A 15,000-nucleotide genomic window follows, 5' to 3' on the forward strand; every position below is an offset into this window, starting at 1 on the left:
AAAAACCAAGTTTAGGTCTAGGGTTGCCCAAATCAATTCGGGTTTTGGGTTATTTTCAAAAAGGTAAAATAATGACCTGCAACGAGTAACCCCGTCAAAAGTGACCAGTGTTTTAGACCTGCAGCCCGGATTGTGTCACGGTGCCCGGTTATGGGAGAGTGTCACGTGAGTTTTACTTTGTGACAAGAAAGGTCACAGGTGCATTATGCAGGAGATCATGAGTTTGACTCCAGCCGGACCCGCAACACTCAGGGTCTTAAAATAATTGAGGAGAAAGTACTGCCTTTGTAATAACATCCTCAAATGGTTAGACTTTCAAGTCTTCGCGAATACCAAAGAGACTATAACTATACGGTGTTTCATGGTGTTCTCAGTGACTTCTACTTAATATTTATTAGATTTAAGTGCCAAAAATGCCAAAAACTGTGACTCAATATTAACTCCATTTTAACTCAATCTTACATCTGTAACTCAAACTCAACTCAAACTCAAAATGCAACTCAACTCGTAACTCGATCAATAGTCTATATCGTGTTGCTTCAGCATATTATATGATAATCTACGTACTGGCTTCCTGGCTACATGCTGTTTTTAACTCCCCAGTTTGAGGAAGCCAGGCCCCTTTCTCTATTTCTATTAACATATAATTTTGACTAAGGCATACAGTATTTCTAAATGACCAAGAGGGAAATAAAGCTTTTGTTGACATTATCGACCTCGATATTTTTCATGTTATGACATAATTACTTGATTTGTTCTTTGAAATACTTTACTCCGTCCTGCTTATTTATTCTAGTTTTTATTAATTGCTCAGGAAGTCATGAGATGATTTTAATCCGTGTTTGCACTTGAGCTACACGTATTTACTGCGGTAACAGAGTTACTACTTACCCGGGTAAATTTTTTGTGAGTGTACAGTCATCAATATTTAATAGTACCACAGTAAATGTCACTTGAGACGAAAGAAATTTGACCTAGGTAAAGTTAATTACAGTGCAGTGATTTTGCATTGTTTAGCTGTTAAAGTTTTGAAGTCCAATCGAATGTAAACTCATTTTCTTGATAATGATTACAACAGCACAAATTCACATTCGTCGTCTGGAAAATGGTAGCAACAAAGAAGTTCCTAAAACGTGTCACGTGCTTGCCCCAAGCACGTGATGTTCCAATCTCATGTGAAACATGTAAACAACAACTTAACAGATGATAAAGTGTGAGTTCACTAAAACTTCCATTCGTATTTCTTAACACTCCCAGTTAATGATTACAATATATAATAAATAAACAATAACAAGTTCAATGTCAATCCTTGATCTCAAGGACACCCAGTTTGTTCCTGAACTTTTCAAAGACTCTTGCTTAAACCCGTTGTTATTACATCAGCAATCATATCTTCTGTAGGACAATACTTCACAGAAATCGTATTCTCCTTCAGATTGACGTGCTCTCTCACATAGTGATATGACACATCTATATGCTTTGCACGGTTGTGAAACTTTGGATTCTTGGACAGTTCAATTGCCCCTTGATTGTCCTCGAAGACGGTTGATGTTACCATTGTGTTGTATTTGGATGTCTGAAAGTAATCTTTTTAACTTCATGACAAGCTGTGCTGAGTGCTAATATGTTCAGCTTCAGTGCTACACCTTGAAACACGTGCTTGTCGCTTACTGCACGAGCTAACAGTGCTCCCTTGGATTTGGAAAACATATCCAGTGGTAGAACGTCGTGTGCTCAATCTCCTCCCCAATCTGCATCAGAATATCCTGTTAATGTAGGATAACTTCCTTCAGTAAAGAACACAAGCCCGTGGCTCATATCCATGTAGAAGGTTTCCAAACCAAAATTGCTTCCCTGGCCATGACCATGCTTGTCTCTCACACCGGGTTTTTCGCAGTATGATTTGTAGCAAAATTATCTGTTTCGTCCGGACTTTCTTGAGGTCCTGTATTAATAATTATGGCTGTTGTAATTAGCCAGTATAAAAAAATATGTTAACACTCTTTGTTTGTCCCTCCGAAATTTTGCATAGGCATTGTTTCCAGTTTCTCTTGGGACCATTGTAAGCCCCAAGAGAAAATAAAAACAATGCTTATGCAAAATATTGGAGGGACAAACAAAGAATATCATGATGGTATTTTGAATACTGGCTAATGAAGAGGCTTCTATTTGCCGCTCAAGAACAAGAAGTAAAAGGCAATGACTGGAAATTAAAGCTACTATACAACTTACAATACAAAAATACAATAACCTTTATTTCACTTCAAATTTAAAATAGCAAAAATGCTAATATCTTGAAGAAAATTAAAAACATAATAATGATTAGGTATGGAATAAGAAAATAGGTATATAAAATCACAATATGTACAATTCCGTAATTAATGCAGTAGCATCAAACATTTAACAACTAGTTACAGAAAGGACAGCAGTCAGTATCAAATTCCAAATTACGAATAGTCGATTTGAAAGCTGCAACTGTTGGCAGTGACCTGGTGATGTTGGGGAGGGAGTTCCATAGTAAGATAGAGAATGCAGGCCATATCTGGTAGAAATGATGCGGGGGATAACAAGAGAATGTGTACCACTAGTACGTAGATTAATACTGTGAGTTTTTGAACTAAACATATTAGTAATATATTTCGGGGCCAGCCCGTTAAGAGATTTGTAAACTAAATTAAATGTAAGGATATAATGTACGCCCCCATTAAATAGTGTTGGTTGTCCCACACAATTACGTAATTGCAGATTATGTCATTATCATTGAAAACAACTTCTTTAAGTTACGCTGACCACAATGGTGCCACACGACACAGCAGTAATATAAATGTGGCACCAGATAGGCATTGTATAATTTGGTCTTGGTGTCAGTGTTAATTATTTTGTTATGCCTTTGCATAACCTGTATCTGATTGCTAACTCTGTGTAGATTTTAATCAATTGTAACACCCAGCAATCTCATGCTGTGAACTAGACTAATAACACTACTACCAAGATCGTAGGTAGATACATCCATGGTGTTACCCAGCCACATGGTGATAAATTTATCATGGTTGACCACTAAACCGTTGCTATTAAACCACTCACAAGCGATGTTCAGATCACTTTGCATATGCTAATGGATCAAAGAGGAATCATTATGATTTACCAATGGAGAAGACCTGGGTACCATCAGCGTAAGCACTGACTTTAGCTGACAGACTAATGAAAGATGGGTCATTCATATAGATGTTAATAACGGACCCAATACTGATCCTTGTGGTATTCCTCTAGTAAGAGAACACCAATTGGAGAATTGATCACCAAGTTTAACGCTTTGAGAACTATCTGAGATAATTCCAACAATAAGCAGCTACTGCTATTAAGACCATAGGCAGATAACTTGGCTAACAGCAAATCATGTGGTGTACTATCAAATGCTTTGGACATATCAATTCCAATAACGGATGCTAGTTGGCGCTTGTCCAGGCCATGTCTGAACTCCTCCAATATGCGAAGCAAAGAAGTCTTACAGCTATAGTACTTACGATGAGCAGATAGAAATGAGGACAACTTATCAGAAAAATATGAATATAGCTGGTTGCCAAGGATACGTTCAAATACATTCATATTTGTTAAAAGCTACAAGAACAGTAATAGGCCTGTAACAACAACAACAACAACAACAACAACAGAGACTTTATTTTAACAATAGTGAAAAAGGCCTTTGTAGCCCGCAGTTAGCAGAGCTATTCTAGGCGGGCTACTAAAACTGACACTGTATAATTAATAAGCTCGCACACACACACACATTAAATAAATAAATAAACAATAAATAATAGAAATAATTGTTATAACTAATCCTGATACATATAAATTGCGTTAGCCTGAGAGGAAAATAAGGGAAAAGACTCTTAACGGGTCGAAAAGGAAGCTGATCAGTTAACATACAAACAAATATGCTGTAATTAGTCTTAGAATATTCAACGCCCTTTTTGAATACAGGTGTGGTCTGCCAGGGGTTTCAATAAAATTTCCTGCAAGTGGGTAGAAAAGTAGGGGGGTCCGGGGCATCCTCCCCCGGAAAATTTAGAAATTCAACATTCTCAGAGATGCATTTTCCTGCATTTTGGAAAAAATTTGGTGTTTTCTCTGCATTATTCCTGTATACTGTTTTTCAATTGATTTAGACACGTGAAGCATGAGTTCCTTTTAATTGCTAACCTTTTTTCAATCGCATTCACGTAGTTAATTTCTCGACAGAGTGCTTGTGTTAACATTTGCCTATAGCTTCATGAAAAATTGCAAACTCTCAGATCTCATGAACCCAGTCTCCCTCGTTTTCAAGTACATGTACCAATACGGTTTATGACGTTTACGTGGCTAAAGCCTAGCTATTATTACACTCCAGGGCCTGGTTGTTCGAAAGCTGATTAACTTAATCCAGGATTGGTGTAAACTCTTTTTTCATGTTTTCAACTTTTTGGTGAAAGTTTCTTTGCTTATTTTTGTTTTTCAAGATTGACTTCCCCTAATGTAAAGTTTTGCCGAATATCAGCGTCGAACAGCATTTGGGAGTAGGGGAATAAACTCCTTGGTTAATTTTTAATCTGTGATTGGGGTTAATCGGCTTTTGAACAACTGGGCCCAGATGGACAGGATTGAATTTTTACCTTTCACGTACATATCATTTTCTTATTTTTGGATATGATGGACAGTTGCTCTTGTAAATTGACTAGAATACTGATTAAGTTTTTTTGCCGGATCGAGAGGCTTTCATGCGGGTATTCGGCTCGTCACAGGCGGGTAGTTCTACACACTACCTGGCTATTATTAAAACCCCTGGATCATCTGCCCAAACTTCCAGTACTTGGGTATAGTATTAGTGGATATAGAATAATTAAATAGATTACCTAATGGCCAAGCTATGGAATCAATACCATCCTTGATAATTCTTTTAGGAATATTGTCCCAGCCCATGTCTTTTGTCAAGGACAGTGAAAGGATGGTAATTTTAACAATAGTAGGATTAATGGGTTCGAAAGTAAGCCCATAGCTGTGAGATCATTGATTCCATGAATACTAGGATGATCAATAAAATTGAGACCATATTGGGATTGTTCAGGTCTAGGCAAATCATTAGCAATGTTAATGAAATATTCATTAAAGATGTTGGCCATACGTTTCTTATCAGTGATATACTCATTGTTCTCCAGTAATACAATATCGTTAGCCTGTCCATTTTTGGAGTGAAATAACACTCCAAATACCTTCCAGAAGTCCTTAGGTTTGGTAGAGATACTCTCAGCTTTGTGATGATAGTAATTGGTGTTGGCTTTTCTTCTCAGGGTTGTGCAATGCTTTCTTTGTCTCTTATATGTATTCCAATTGATGGTATTGGGATCAAGTTTGTATTTTTTCCATAGTGTTTCTGTGGCGTATGGCACGTCGCCACTGGGGTGTCATGTATGGTAAGTGTCCGCCTCTAACATGGAACTGTTTTACTGGGGCATGGATATCAATGACATCAGTAAGAAGTTTGGTAAAAGCCGAAGCTTGCATGCTCATCCACATCATCAAAGATGGAAGCAATGTGACAAGGGGTTACAGCTAAATCGTTGGCAAATTCATCCCTGTTGTAGTTTTTGAAACTTCTGCTCAGGATTTTCCTGGATCTAAGAGGCGGGAGAGATGTTCTTATTATCGCATATGCTAAGGACTGGTCGCTGAGGTGTGGCTCAAGTACTCCTGATGATAAAAATTTCCTTTTATTGTTAGTTAGAATGATGTCAATTAGTGTTTGCGAAGATTGACTCACACAAGTTGGCTTGTCCATCAGACAGTCCATGTTGTAGATATCAGAGATGTCGATGAGGTTTCTGCCGTCGCCGCTATTTACATCAGGATCCAATAAATTGCAGTTCAGGTCACCGAGCATCCTCACATTGAGTCGAGCAGTTTAAACAATTTATCCTTCCAGATGGATGTGCTGACACTTGGTGGTCTATATGCTCCAATTACTATTACCTACTTCCTACCCTTCCTTCTAATCGGGGGCGTGTTTATCACTTGAATTTTGCCGCAAATTTGTTGCAATTCCTTTCTTGATGATGTTGATGACAGATCAACTCAGTTTATTTGAGCCAGTGCCAACATTACACGAATGTAATGTGGTTTAGTAATTTAACCTTGGTCAATTGTAACCGCGGTAAACGCCCAAGTGTAAGCACGGTATGTCTACTTATAAAGACAGTGCCTTTACTCTGCGATCATGGCTTTCATCTGCTATCTTTTGCCATAAAAATCATCCACATTACTTTTCGTTTGTTTTAAAAAAGGTTCCTACGTGAGCTTTATTTCTGTACAATTTAGCCCTTCAAAAGATATTTTACTTGACCGTCCGAACTTTTCCAAAAACGTTGTTGTGATTGTAAATACATGTAATAGCAAACTTTAGATTGAAGTGCAGGTACGACTTCCATTTCAAGTTTGTTTTCCTGAGCATGCTTGTTAGGAGTGAACAGTTGCTCAGACTTTAGACTTCAAGTACTGTGATAGTCTCTAATATTTATAGAGTTAAGTGGGATGTACTAAATTTTTGGAGCAAAGTGTCTACACGGGCTACTAACACATGCATAAACACTAATTTTACCAGTGAATTTAATTTCCAACTCGATTTTCCCCCCAAAAGATGCGCGAAAGGATACTTTTTAGTGTTTATGCATGTCATTTTAGGGTGTTTTAATTTTAAATAGGGTAAATCTTTTGTTAATCATGAGTTTAAAACTCGAAAATGGTAATGCGGAATTCCTTTACTGATAAAATTATAGTTACATCACAAACAAGATGATTCTGAGCAAAAATAATCATCATTTTGCGTGACATAGCCCCTTTAAGCTTGCATAAACAAAGTCTTATAATTCATTACTTTGACCCAAAAACGCGCCATATTTTGAAACGAGATGTTGCTTCCAGCGTGTTTACAAGACCATTTCACAAGTAAATGTGGTGAATTTTGACCTTTATTTGTAAACTCTTTTTAGAAGGACATCCATCTAATGCTGAGCTAGAGACCCTTTCTCATGGTATTGATACAAAGTGGAAGAGCTTAGCACGAAGATTAGGCTTCTCAGAGCCAGAGATCACCGGGTTTCACAAGGATAATGAGGAGTACATTGAGAAGTGTTATCAAATGCTTTTGGTATGGAAGCAGCGGAAAGCGTCTTCTGCGACTAAAAAGGATTTGTGTGATGCTTTGTGCCACTATCTGGTTGGCAGACGGGATTTGGCAGAAGCGCTTTCCTGTTACTAATAAAGCCTTGAGTAAGTTGCTTTAATAAATTGCAGTTCAAGTGATGATATGCACAGGTTTGCAATCCAGTCGTCTTAATGGAACTGCCAAACACTAGGCTGAAAGCCTCATTTACACTAGCAAGTTTTCCTTGACAGTGTAAATGAAAAAAATATGACAAGTTTTTCCTTGTCAAGTATCCTTGTTCAAAAACTAGCATGCTAGTTTTTGAACAAGGAAACTTGTCAAGGAAAAACTTGTCAAGGACCATATTTGCTAGCGTAAATTACTTGTCATATTTTTCATTTAAACTACCAAGGAAAACTTGTCAAGGAAAAACTTGTCAAGGAAGACTTGCAAGTGTGTACAGTCGGTAAGTTTTCCTTGACAAGTGGATTTGTCAAGGAAAACTTGCTAGTGTAAATGAGGCTTAATATATTGATTACAAACTTGAGCATTTTTCGTGTTCCAAGCAAGACAAACGTGATTAAATGACAGAAATGTTTTTCTTGAAATTGTGGGTTGAAGACGAAAGAGAGAAGTGCGCCTCTCGCTTATCTGTTAAGCAATCATCTCTTCTAAACACCTGAAATATTCAGGCGGCTTCAACGGGATTCGAACCCATGATCTCTGCGATGCCGGTGCAATGCTCTATCATCTGAGTCATGGAGCCACTGGGTTGGGAACAGGTCAGTTTGTTGCGCTCATGTGTTGTCGTGAAAGGGCTTGATGAATGAAATAATTGTGTCTTTTTGAAGTGCGGGTTCAAGATGAAAGTAACAAGTGACCCTCGCAGTTATCTGGAGATTTTATGCAATAAAATTAATTGTTACATGCCTAGACTTCCATTCAACAAAACGAGCACTGTGATTGGTTGATTCTTGGTCAAGTGCCCTAGATCAGATTCAAATGTATCCCGATCGGGATGCAATTCCGCAGTTGTTGCCCGCTCCGGATCTTTTGCTGCGATTGTTGAAGGAAAAGTCTAAAGATATAACAACGCACTTAATGTATGGTCCCTTGGCAAACTGGTTACTTTTGTTTTCCATTGAGTGCTGAATTGTTTCCCGAAACAAAGTCTAGGGAAACATCAGAAATCTCGGGAAAACAAGACTAACTGTTTCCCTCGGGACCAGACATTAAGTGTATATTGTCTGAAAAATTCAGGTTCCTTCAACGGCATGTCCTACCTGTACCAACCTGATTTCAACTTAGTGACTTCCTAGCTCAGTTGATCGCAGAGGTCATGGGTTCGAGTCCCATTGCAGTTACCTGAATTTTTCAGGGGTCTTCATGCATAAGAGACTTTGCTTAAATTTTCCAGATAAGTGCGAGAATCACTTCTCTCTTTCGTGTATTGACAAATCTGATTGGAGCGCCACTAGTGTGTCCAAAAAAGATATATTCTGAAAGGGAAAAGCAACTGTCACGTAAGTACAACTGAAAAAAAATCAGGTGACTTCAACCTCTAAACTTTGTGCCGGCATCACAGAGGTCATGGGTTTGAATCCCGTTGAAGCAGATTGGATTTTGTTAGGTGTCGTGAATTGTCCAGATAAGTGCAAGGATCACTTCTCCTTTTCATCTATAACCTGCACATCAAATATATGCATTTATTATATGGCAAAGCCAGTCTTGGGCAAATCCCAGCGCTCTGATTGGTTCTTTCTCGGTCGGGATTTTGCAGTACGGACCGTTTCAGTGTATTTTTGTTTTGGAGCAAAGCCGGCAAATTCGTAATTTGAAACAACTTTGTTTAAAACCAACAATGCGAAAAACTTGCGAATATTGTCATTAAAAGATTGATTTTTGTTGCCGATTTCAAAGATGAATGAAGATCTGGAAACGTTTGATGCAGAAACTTACTGAAACAGGCATCATCAAAAACCAGGAAGACATAGACGATTTTATCAACCAACAGAAAAGTGCAAACACAAACAAGGAGACGGCTATACTGATATGAACACTCTCAGCTGTATAGAAGCTAATAATATGAAAAATGAGAAAATTGAAAGCTTCCTTGAGTCCGAGCTTGACCACCTTTTGTCAAAGAAACAATGCCATATAATAACCAACTTTTTCTTAGAATAACATTCATTGACTTCTTTTTTCATTTGTTTGTTATCAACTTGGACGTACCGAAGTGCCAACAAACGCATAAATAGATACTGGATTTTAAACACCCTCCATTATACTCGACCTTGGAAAGAAGGGGTTTCCTTTGGTTGTTACACTGTAATCCTAACTAACACAAAAAGGCGTTTTTTTTCACACTTCCTCTCCAGTCACAGAAAGCGTCGCGTTCTAATCCTTATCTTTGGTCTTTTTTTTTTTTTTTTGAAGAAATGTCATAAAATGATGATGATGACCGGATGATTGTGCGTGGTGGTGATAAGGCTAGTGCGAAAGTTATTATTCTGACTCATGACAACAAGTGCAGATAGAGACCGAAGAGATACTAAAAAGTGGTTCATGTTTGCGCCCATGACCATACCTTGGCTACATATTCTATACAGTTTTTAACACTCAACATACTGTTATCTAAGGAATCTGAGAAGCCCTTCTAACATTCTTGTTTAACAATATGAAAGTTGGCATCCAAGCAAGTGGCTCTTTCAACATTGAATAACGGATAAATGTTCGATAGAAATCCGAACTTTTTTTTTTTTTAAGAAACGCGAAGAAATCTCGTTTAGCAAACATACTATGATTTCTAGCTTGTTGAACAAACAAAAGAATGTTTGATAAGAGTATTAAATCCATTGGCCGCGTCGTAAATGTTACTTTGGGCATTCAATTGAAACCTGCGTGCATTTTATATCTCGTTAGATGCCGTAACCTTTGGATGCAGAAATTCTTAAACAGCAAGGGAAGACTTGGAAAGTACACGCTTCGGTGGCTCACCACCTTGGTGGATTCAGTAGTTGCACGTATGCCCTTATTTTTGTAGAGAGAAACTCTGCTGCAGAAGAACGTTGAGGAATTTCATTATTATAACCGAAATTTTAGAACAGGCTAACTCAGGGATGTCTTAAGCCTTTGTCACTTTTGGTGTTTCGTCATTGACGGTAGAGTGCCAAATCAATGCAGTAAACACCCGCATATGACAACCTAGAATTTAAGAACCTGTAGGCTAAGACTTCATTTAAGAATCCCCTTACATAAGAACCACGTTAGCCCAAAATATTAAACAGGGTCTTATTTTAGAAAATAACCTTGAAAATTTCAGGCGACTGGAACAAATTACACTTTAAACTGTACAGATTTTGTTCAAAACTTTTTTTTCATAGAGTAGATATCTTTTGTGGAAATAAGTACCAATTTAAGAACCTAGATAGCCTAAAACTACTGTAAGTACCATTTTTAGAAGAACGTATTTCGCCTAACATGGAAAAATCTAGTTTCTTTTATGCCCTTGTTAACTATATTCTTAGCTGTAGTTTGGGAAAAAGTGACAAAATGTTCCAGACAGAAAGGTTTTGCTAAATTAGTTAATAGATAATTTCTTTTCCAAATGGTGACGATTCAGCAACGAAAGGTGCTTTTTATCATTTTATTCCCGTGAAGGTTTTCAAATCGAAAAATCTTCAACTGAATGAAGGTTTCTTGACGTGAATGGTTATCCTGTGTATAAAATTATGTAAAAAAAGTATGTTAACTTGACCATTTTTAACGTATGTATATGGATATGTATAGACTTTAAACCATTTTTAATGTATTTTTTTGTGAATGGGTATTTTTATAACTGTTTCAGGGCTTGTTTACCTGGAGCTGGGGTAACCAGCCTAGGTGGAGTCGAAATATAGCTCGCGTTTACATGCAATCTTACCCCGGGGTCCCGTGTGACCTTTCTCGAAGCTGCTGCATGGTCGTTAAGTACGTTCACAGGCAAAATAGCCGGTTTTTACCGTGTATATGCACAGCCGGGTTACCCCCTCTCCGTGTAAACAGACTGTCAGTAGAGATAGGTGAATTTATTGTAAATTTACTTGTACATTTTTTATATCTGGTAAATGTACTAGCACCGAAAGTGGATCAGATTAGATATTTTTAAAATATAATCTTGGACTAATCAAACGGCTGTTAGTTAATGTACATGAGCTCAGTTTAAAATTTTCTATCGTTGCATGCGTAGCATTAGAAGAGAATTGATTTCACCTCGCTATTACTGAAGAGGACTGGATATGCCCCTTGGTGTCTGTTATACTCGTGTGCCGAGGAGTTCACATGTGTATGTGCGTGAGGAATTGAGGGTCTCAATGAGGTTAACCGTGAACAGTGAAACTTCGAAAAGTGTTAACCTTGATTTAAGCGCGGAAACGGCGTGATTTTTTTGAAATCATGAAAAGTGGGATAGGTAGTATCTTGATATAATTTAAGTATAATAAATTAGAGACTTCAGAGCACTCGATACAGTATTAACTCCCTTGTTCTCCTTTCCCAGGGTCTCTCTACTTGATTTTCTCTTTCCCAAACTCTCGCGCTCTAATGGAGGGGAAGAAGAGACATCCTGGGAACAAGGCTGACCAGAAAATAGACCATTTTACAGTTGTAGCTAAGTTACCTGGCCTACGAATGGAAGCGAGGCTGCCGGTGACCCTGTTTTGATGCAAACCTCCGTGCTTTTGTAATGTTAATACCGACTAATTAGAATTACAACAACACAATTTGCATGATAAAAGCAGTCGGGGCTGTATCAATGCAAGGTCACCGGCAGCCTCGCAGCCATTCATAGGCTAGGTCGCAGAGCAAACAACTGTAAAATGGCCTATTGTCAATATGTCCTCTACCTCTGAAATGACGATTATCGACAATTCCTAATTTTCTCTAGATTGATTGTTGTCGTCAATTTTACATTACTCTGTCCCAGAACATGTGGTAGCAGATAAAATGAAAGAAATATAAAAGTTGCATTCCTGGACAAGATTTGAACCCGGAGCACTCACTTTGAAGGAACTGTTTTTATCCATTTAACCACTGAAGATCAAATGGCTAACAATTGTACAGATTATTTACCAACACCAACTAGTATCAATAAAATCATTGCTGAATAGAGGTTAAGTTTAGTGCTTGATTTTAAAATGGTTAGCTTTCTCTTGTTGGAAACCCGATTCACGTACACCAATAAGGTATCTCTCCCTGGATATTTACTGTCCACCAGCAAAACAACCACAGTTAATCGAGAAAACATCACTCTTTTTATTCACAAAACTAACCGTCAAAAAGTTCAACATGACACGTCAGCAAGAAAAACTGCTTACGTGGACATTCTGAAATCGAGTCTGCACGTGATTGGGTGTCGTGTCCATAGTAATAAAATGCAATCAAGCTTGTCCAACAAAACAAAGAATGCCAAGCATAAATTTCAAGACTCTTGAGGTTTGGTAACCGACTTGTTTTCCTGTTTAAACTTGTTCTTTCGCGGGTGATAATACACGCTTACAGCGGAATTCGGAAGAAAAAAATAGATTGACATATTTGAAAAAAAAAAAAAAAAAGAAAAGTTAGCGATGTTGCAGTCTCGTGCTTAAGTGAAAGGGTCATTAATCGAACTTTCCCAGGTTCGAGCTCTTCTAGTTTATGCATTGGTGTTCGGATTTTATTTATTTCCCATAATCTCTATCACGCACTAAGCGTCCTAAATTGACGATAATAGTCAATGTCGACAATCGTCATTTCAGCGGTAGAGGTTGGGTTGAAATTGTCCAGACTGTCTGGAATCGACAAGCTTTGCTCAGTTCATGTTTCTAGCAGTTTTATGCCGCTCATATCTATGTGAAATATCAGTATTTTAAAAGGAATTGTGAGTTTGTATTGCACGGGAGAAGAAAGCGAGACAACGGAAGATAAGGCAGGAGCTTTACCACCAGCCGTGTATGCAAAGCTACCAGTGTCCACTGTAGAAGTGCTCTTTGCAACTGACCAGGTCAACATAGCGTTGCCTGTCTTCCCAGAGACGACGGAGACCCAAGCGAAGGTCACAGGGGTTCCTATGACATTCGTATCAGACAGCAACAGTCCTTTTTGTTCTCGCGCCTTCCCCCTCTGGTGCTACTAACGTGTGACTCAGATGAAAGCGTTGGAGTTGACGAAGCAGAAGACTTTTTCATCTCTAAGCGCGCAATGGCAAGGTCTGGAAGACAAGCCAAGGCCTCGGCAAGGTTTGACGTGTGAACAACACAAAATCGCGAGTGACTTAAACCATTCAATATGTCTGCTGAGACCCTATTGGTATAGTAACTAATACAAGGGACGTTTCTTTGTTTTTCACATAAGTTAACCGTGATTGAAAAAAGGGGAGGGATGCCGGGGATGCTCACCCCTGCAGATGACCTGCGGATTTCTAAAAAAGTAATATTCTCACTCATGTTTATGCCGCGGAATTCCAGAATGCGTGGGTTACGTAACTCCTTTTGTGGATTGCGCGATGCATAATAAAGTGATGAATTACCACGTGCAATATCTCCTTACTTAAAGATCTGTTTTCGTAGATTCGCGGCATTTCGAAAGAGATACGCAAGTCGGTAAGTCTGGAGGGATTTTCGTGTTTTTCTCCGCTTCACGTCGCCGAAGCTTAGCCTCTTGCTTTACCTTAAGGGAAACTTTGGTCGGCGTTTAATATGGCTGTACCTGTAGAACCTGCGGCCGCTGATTTAGAGGCTTTAGCTAATCCTGCTGCACCGGCTGCTCCGGTTCCTGCCGTCGTGGACCCAGTTCTGCCAGCTCCACCGGCTCCTCCCGCACAACCAGCGGGCCCACTCGGTGGACAACAAGAACAGTTGAACGAGGTATTTTAGAGTTTTGTGCATTTTTCTTTTTTGTTCTAGTTTCTTATTTGCATAGGTTTTGCATCGTTTCGCTTTCTATCCCTGGGGGTTTCTTTTTGTGGTATGTTTACCGTGTGTCGACCCTAGCTTTACATTCGCTCGTGTGTCTAGCACACGCTGGTATGCCATGTCGGCTCAAGCTATACGTTCGCTCGTGTTTAGGGCACATTTTGGTCCTTGCCGTATTTCAGCTCTAGCTTTACCTTTGCTCATTTGCCGAGTGCGTAGTCACAGATGCCATGTGTCGGCTCTAGCTAATCGTTTGCTCCTGTGTCGAGCACAAATTCTATGCCGTGTGTCGGCTCTGGTTTGTTTTTCTCACGGTGTGCCTAGCACAAATTGGTTTTGCCGTGTGCCCGCTCTAGCTAAACGTTCGCTCGTCTGTCGAGCACAAATTCTATGCCGTGTCTCTAGTTTAAGTCTGTTTACCACAAATTGGTTTTACCGTCTGTCGGTCCTAGCTAAACGTTCGCTCGTGTGTCGAGCCTAATTGATTGGTTGTCGTGTGTCAGTTCTAGTTTAAGTGTGACTAGCACAAATTGGTTTTGCCGTGTGTCGGTTCTAGCTAAACGTTCGCTGGTGTGTCGAGCTTAATTATTTGGATGCCGTGTGTCGGATCTTCTTAATCGTTCACTCGTGTGTTGAGCGCAAATTGTACGCCGTATGTCAGCTCTAACTCAGTCTAGTACAAATTGGTTTTGCCGTGTGTCGGTTCTAGCTAAACGTTCGCTCGTGTGTCGAGCTCAACTGGTTGTTTGCCGTGTGTCAGCTCTAGTTTAAATGTGTCTAGCACAAATTGGTTTTGCCGTGTGTCGGTTCTAGCTTAATGTTCGCTCGTGTGTCGAGCTTAACTGGTTGGTTGCCGTGTGTCGGCTCTTATTAATCGTCCTCGTTGGTCTTTTACTT

General features: G+C 39.1%; 1 protein-coding gene across 3 annotated transcripts in view; it reads left to right on the forward strand.

Moving 5' to 3' along the window:
* LOC138058236 (uncharacterized) overlaps positions 1–11,678 on the forward strand; it is a 22,529-nt gene extending 10,851 nt beyond the window's left edge. The window contains exons 5-6 of one of the 3 annotated variants that reach the window (XM_068904132.1): positions 7,020–7,299; positions 10,097–11,678. In XM_068904132.1, coding sequence (XP_068760233.1) covers positions 7,020–7,288 — 269 coding nt within the window. In that variant the 3' untranslated portion in view covers positions 7,289–7,299; positions 10,097–11,678. Of the gene's footprint in view, positions 1–7,019; positions 7,300–9,610; positions 10,067–10,096 lie in introns of those variants that run through there. The other 2 variants (XM_068904135.1, XM_068904134.1) reach the window with 2 other exon arrangements.
* The last annotated feature ends 3,322 nt before the right edge of the window (positions 11,679–15,000 follow it).

This window comes from Montipora capricornis, chromosome 7 (genome assembly GCF_036669925.1).
Source record: "Montipora capricornis isolate CH-2021 chromosome 7, ASM3666992v2, whole genome shotgun sequence".
Taxonomy (NCBI): domain Eukaryota; kingdom Metazoa; phylum Cnidaria; class Anthozoa; order Scleractinia; family Acroporidae; genus Montipora; species Montipora capricornis.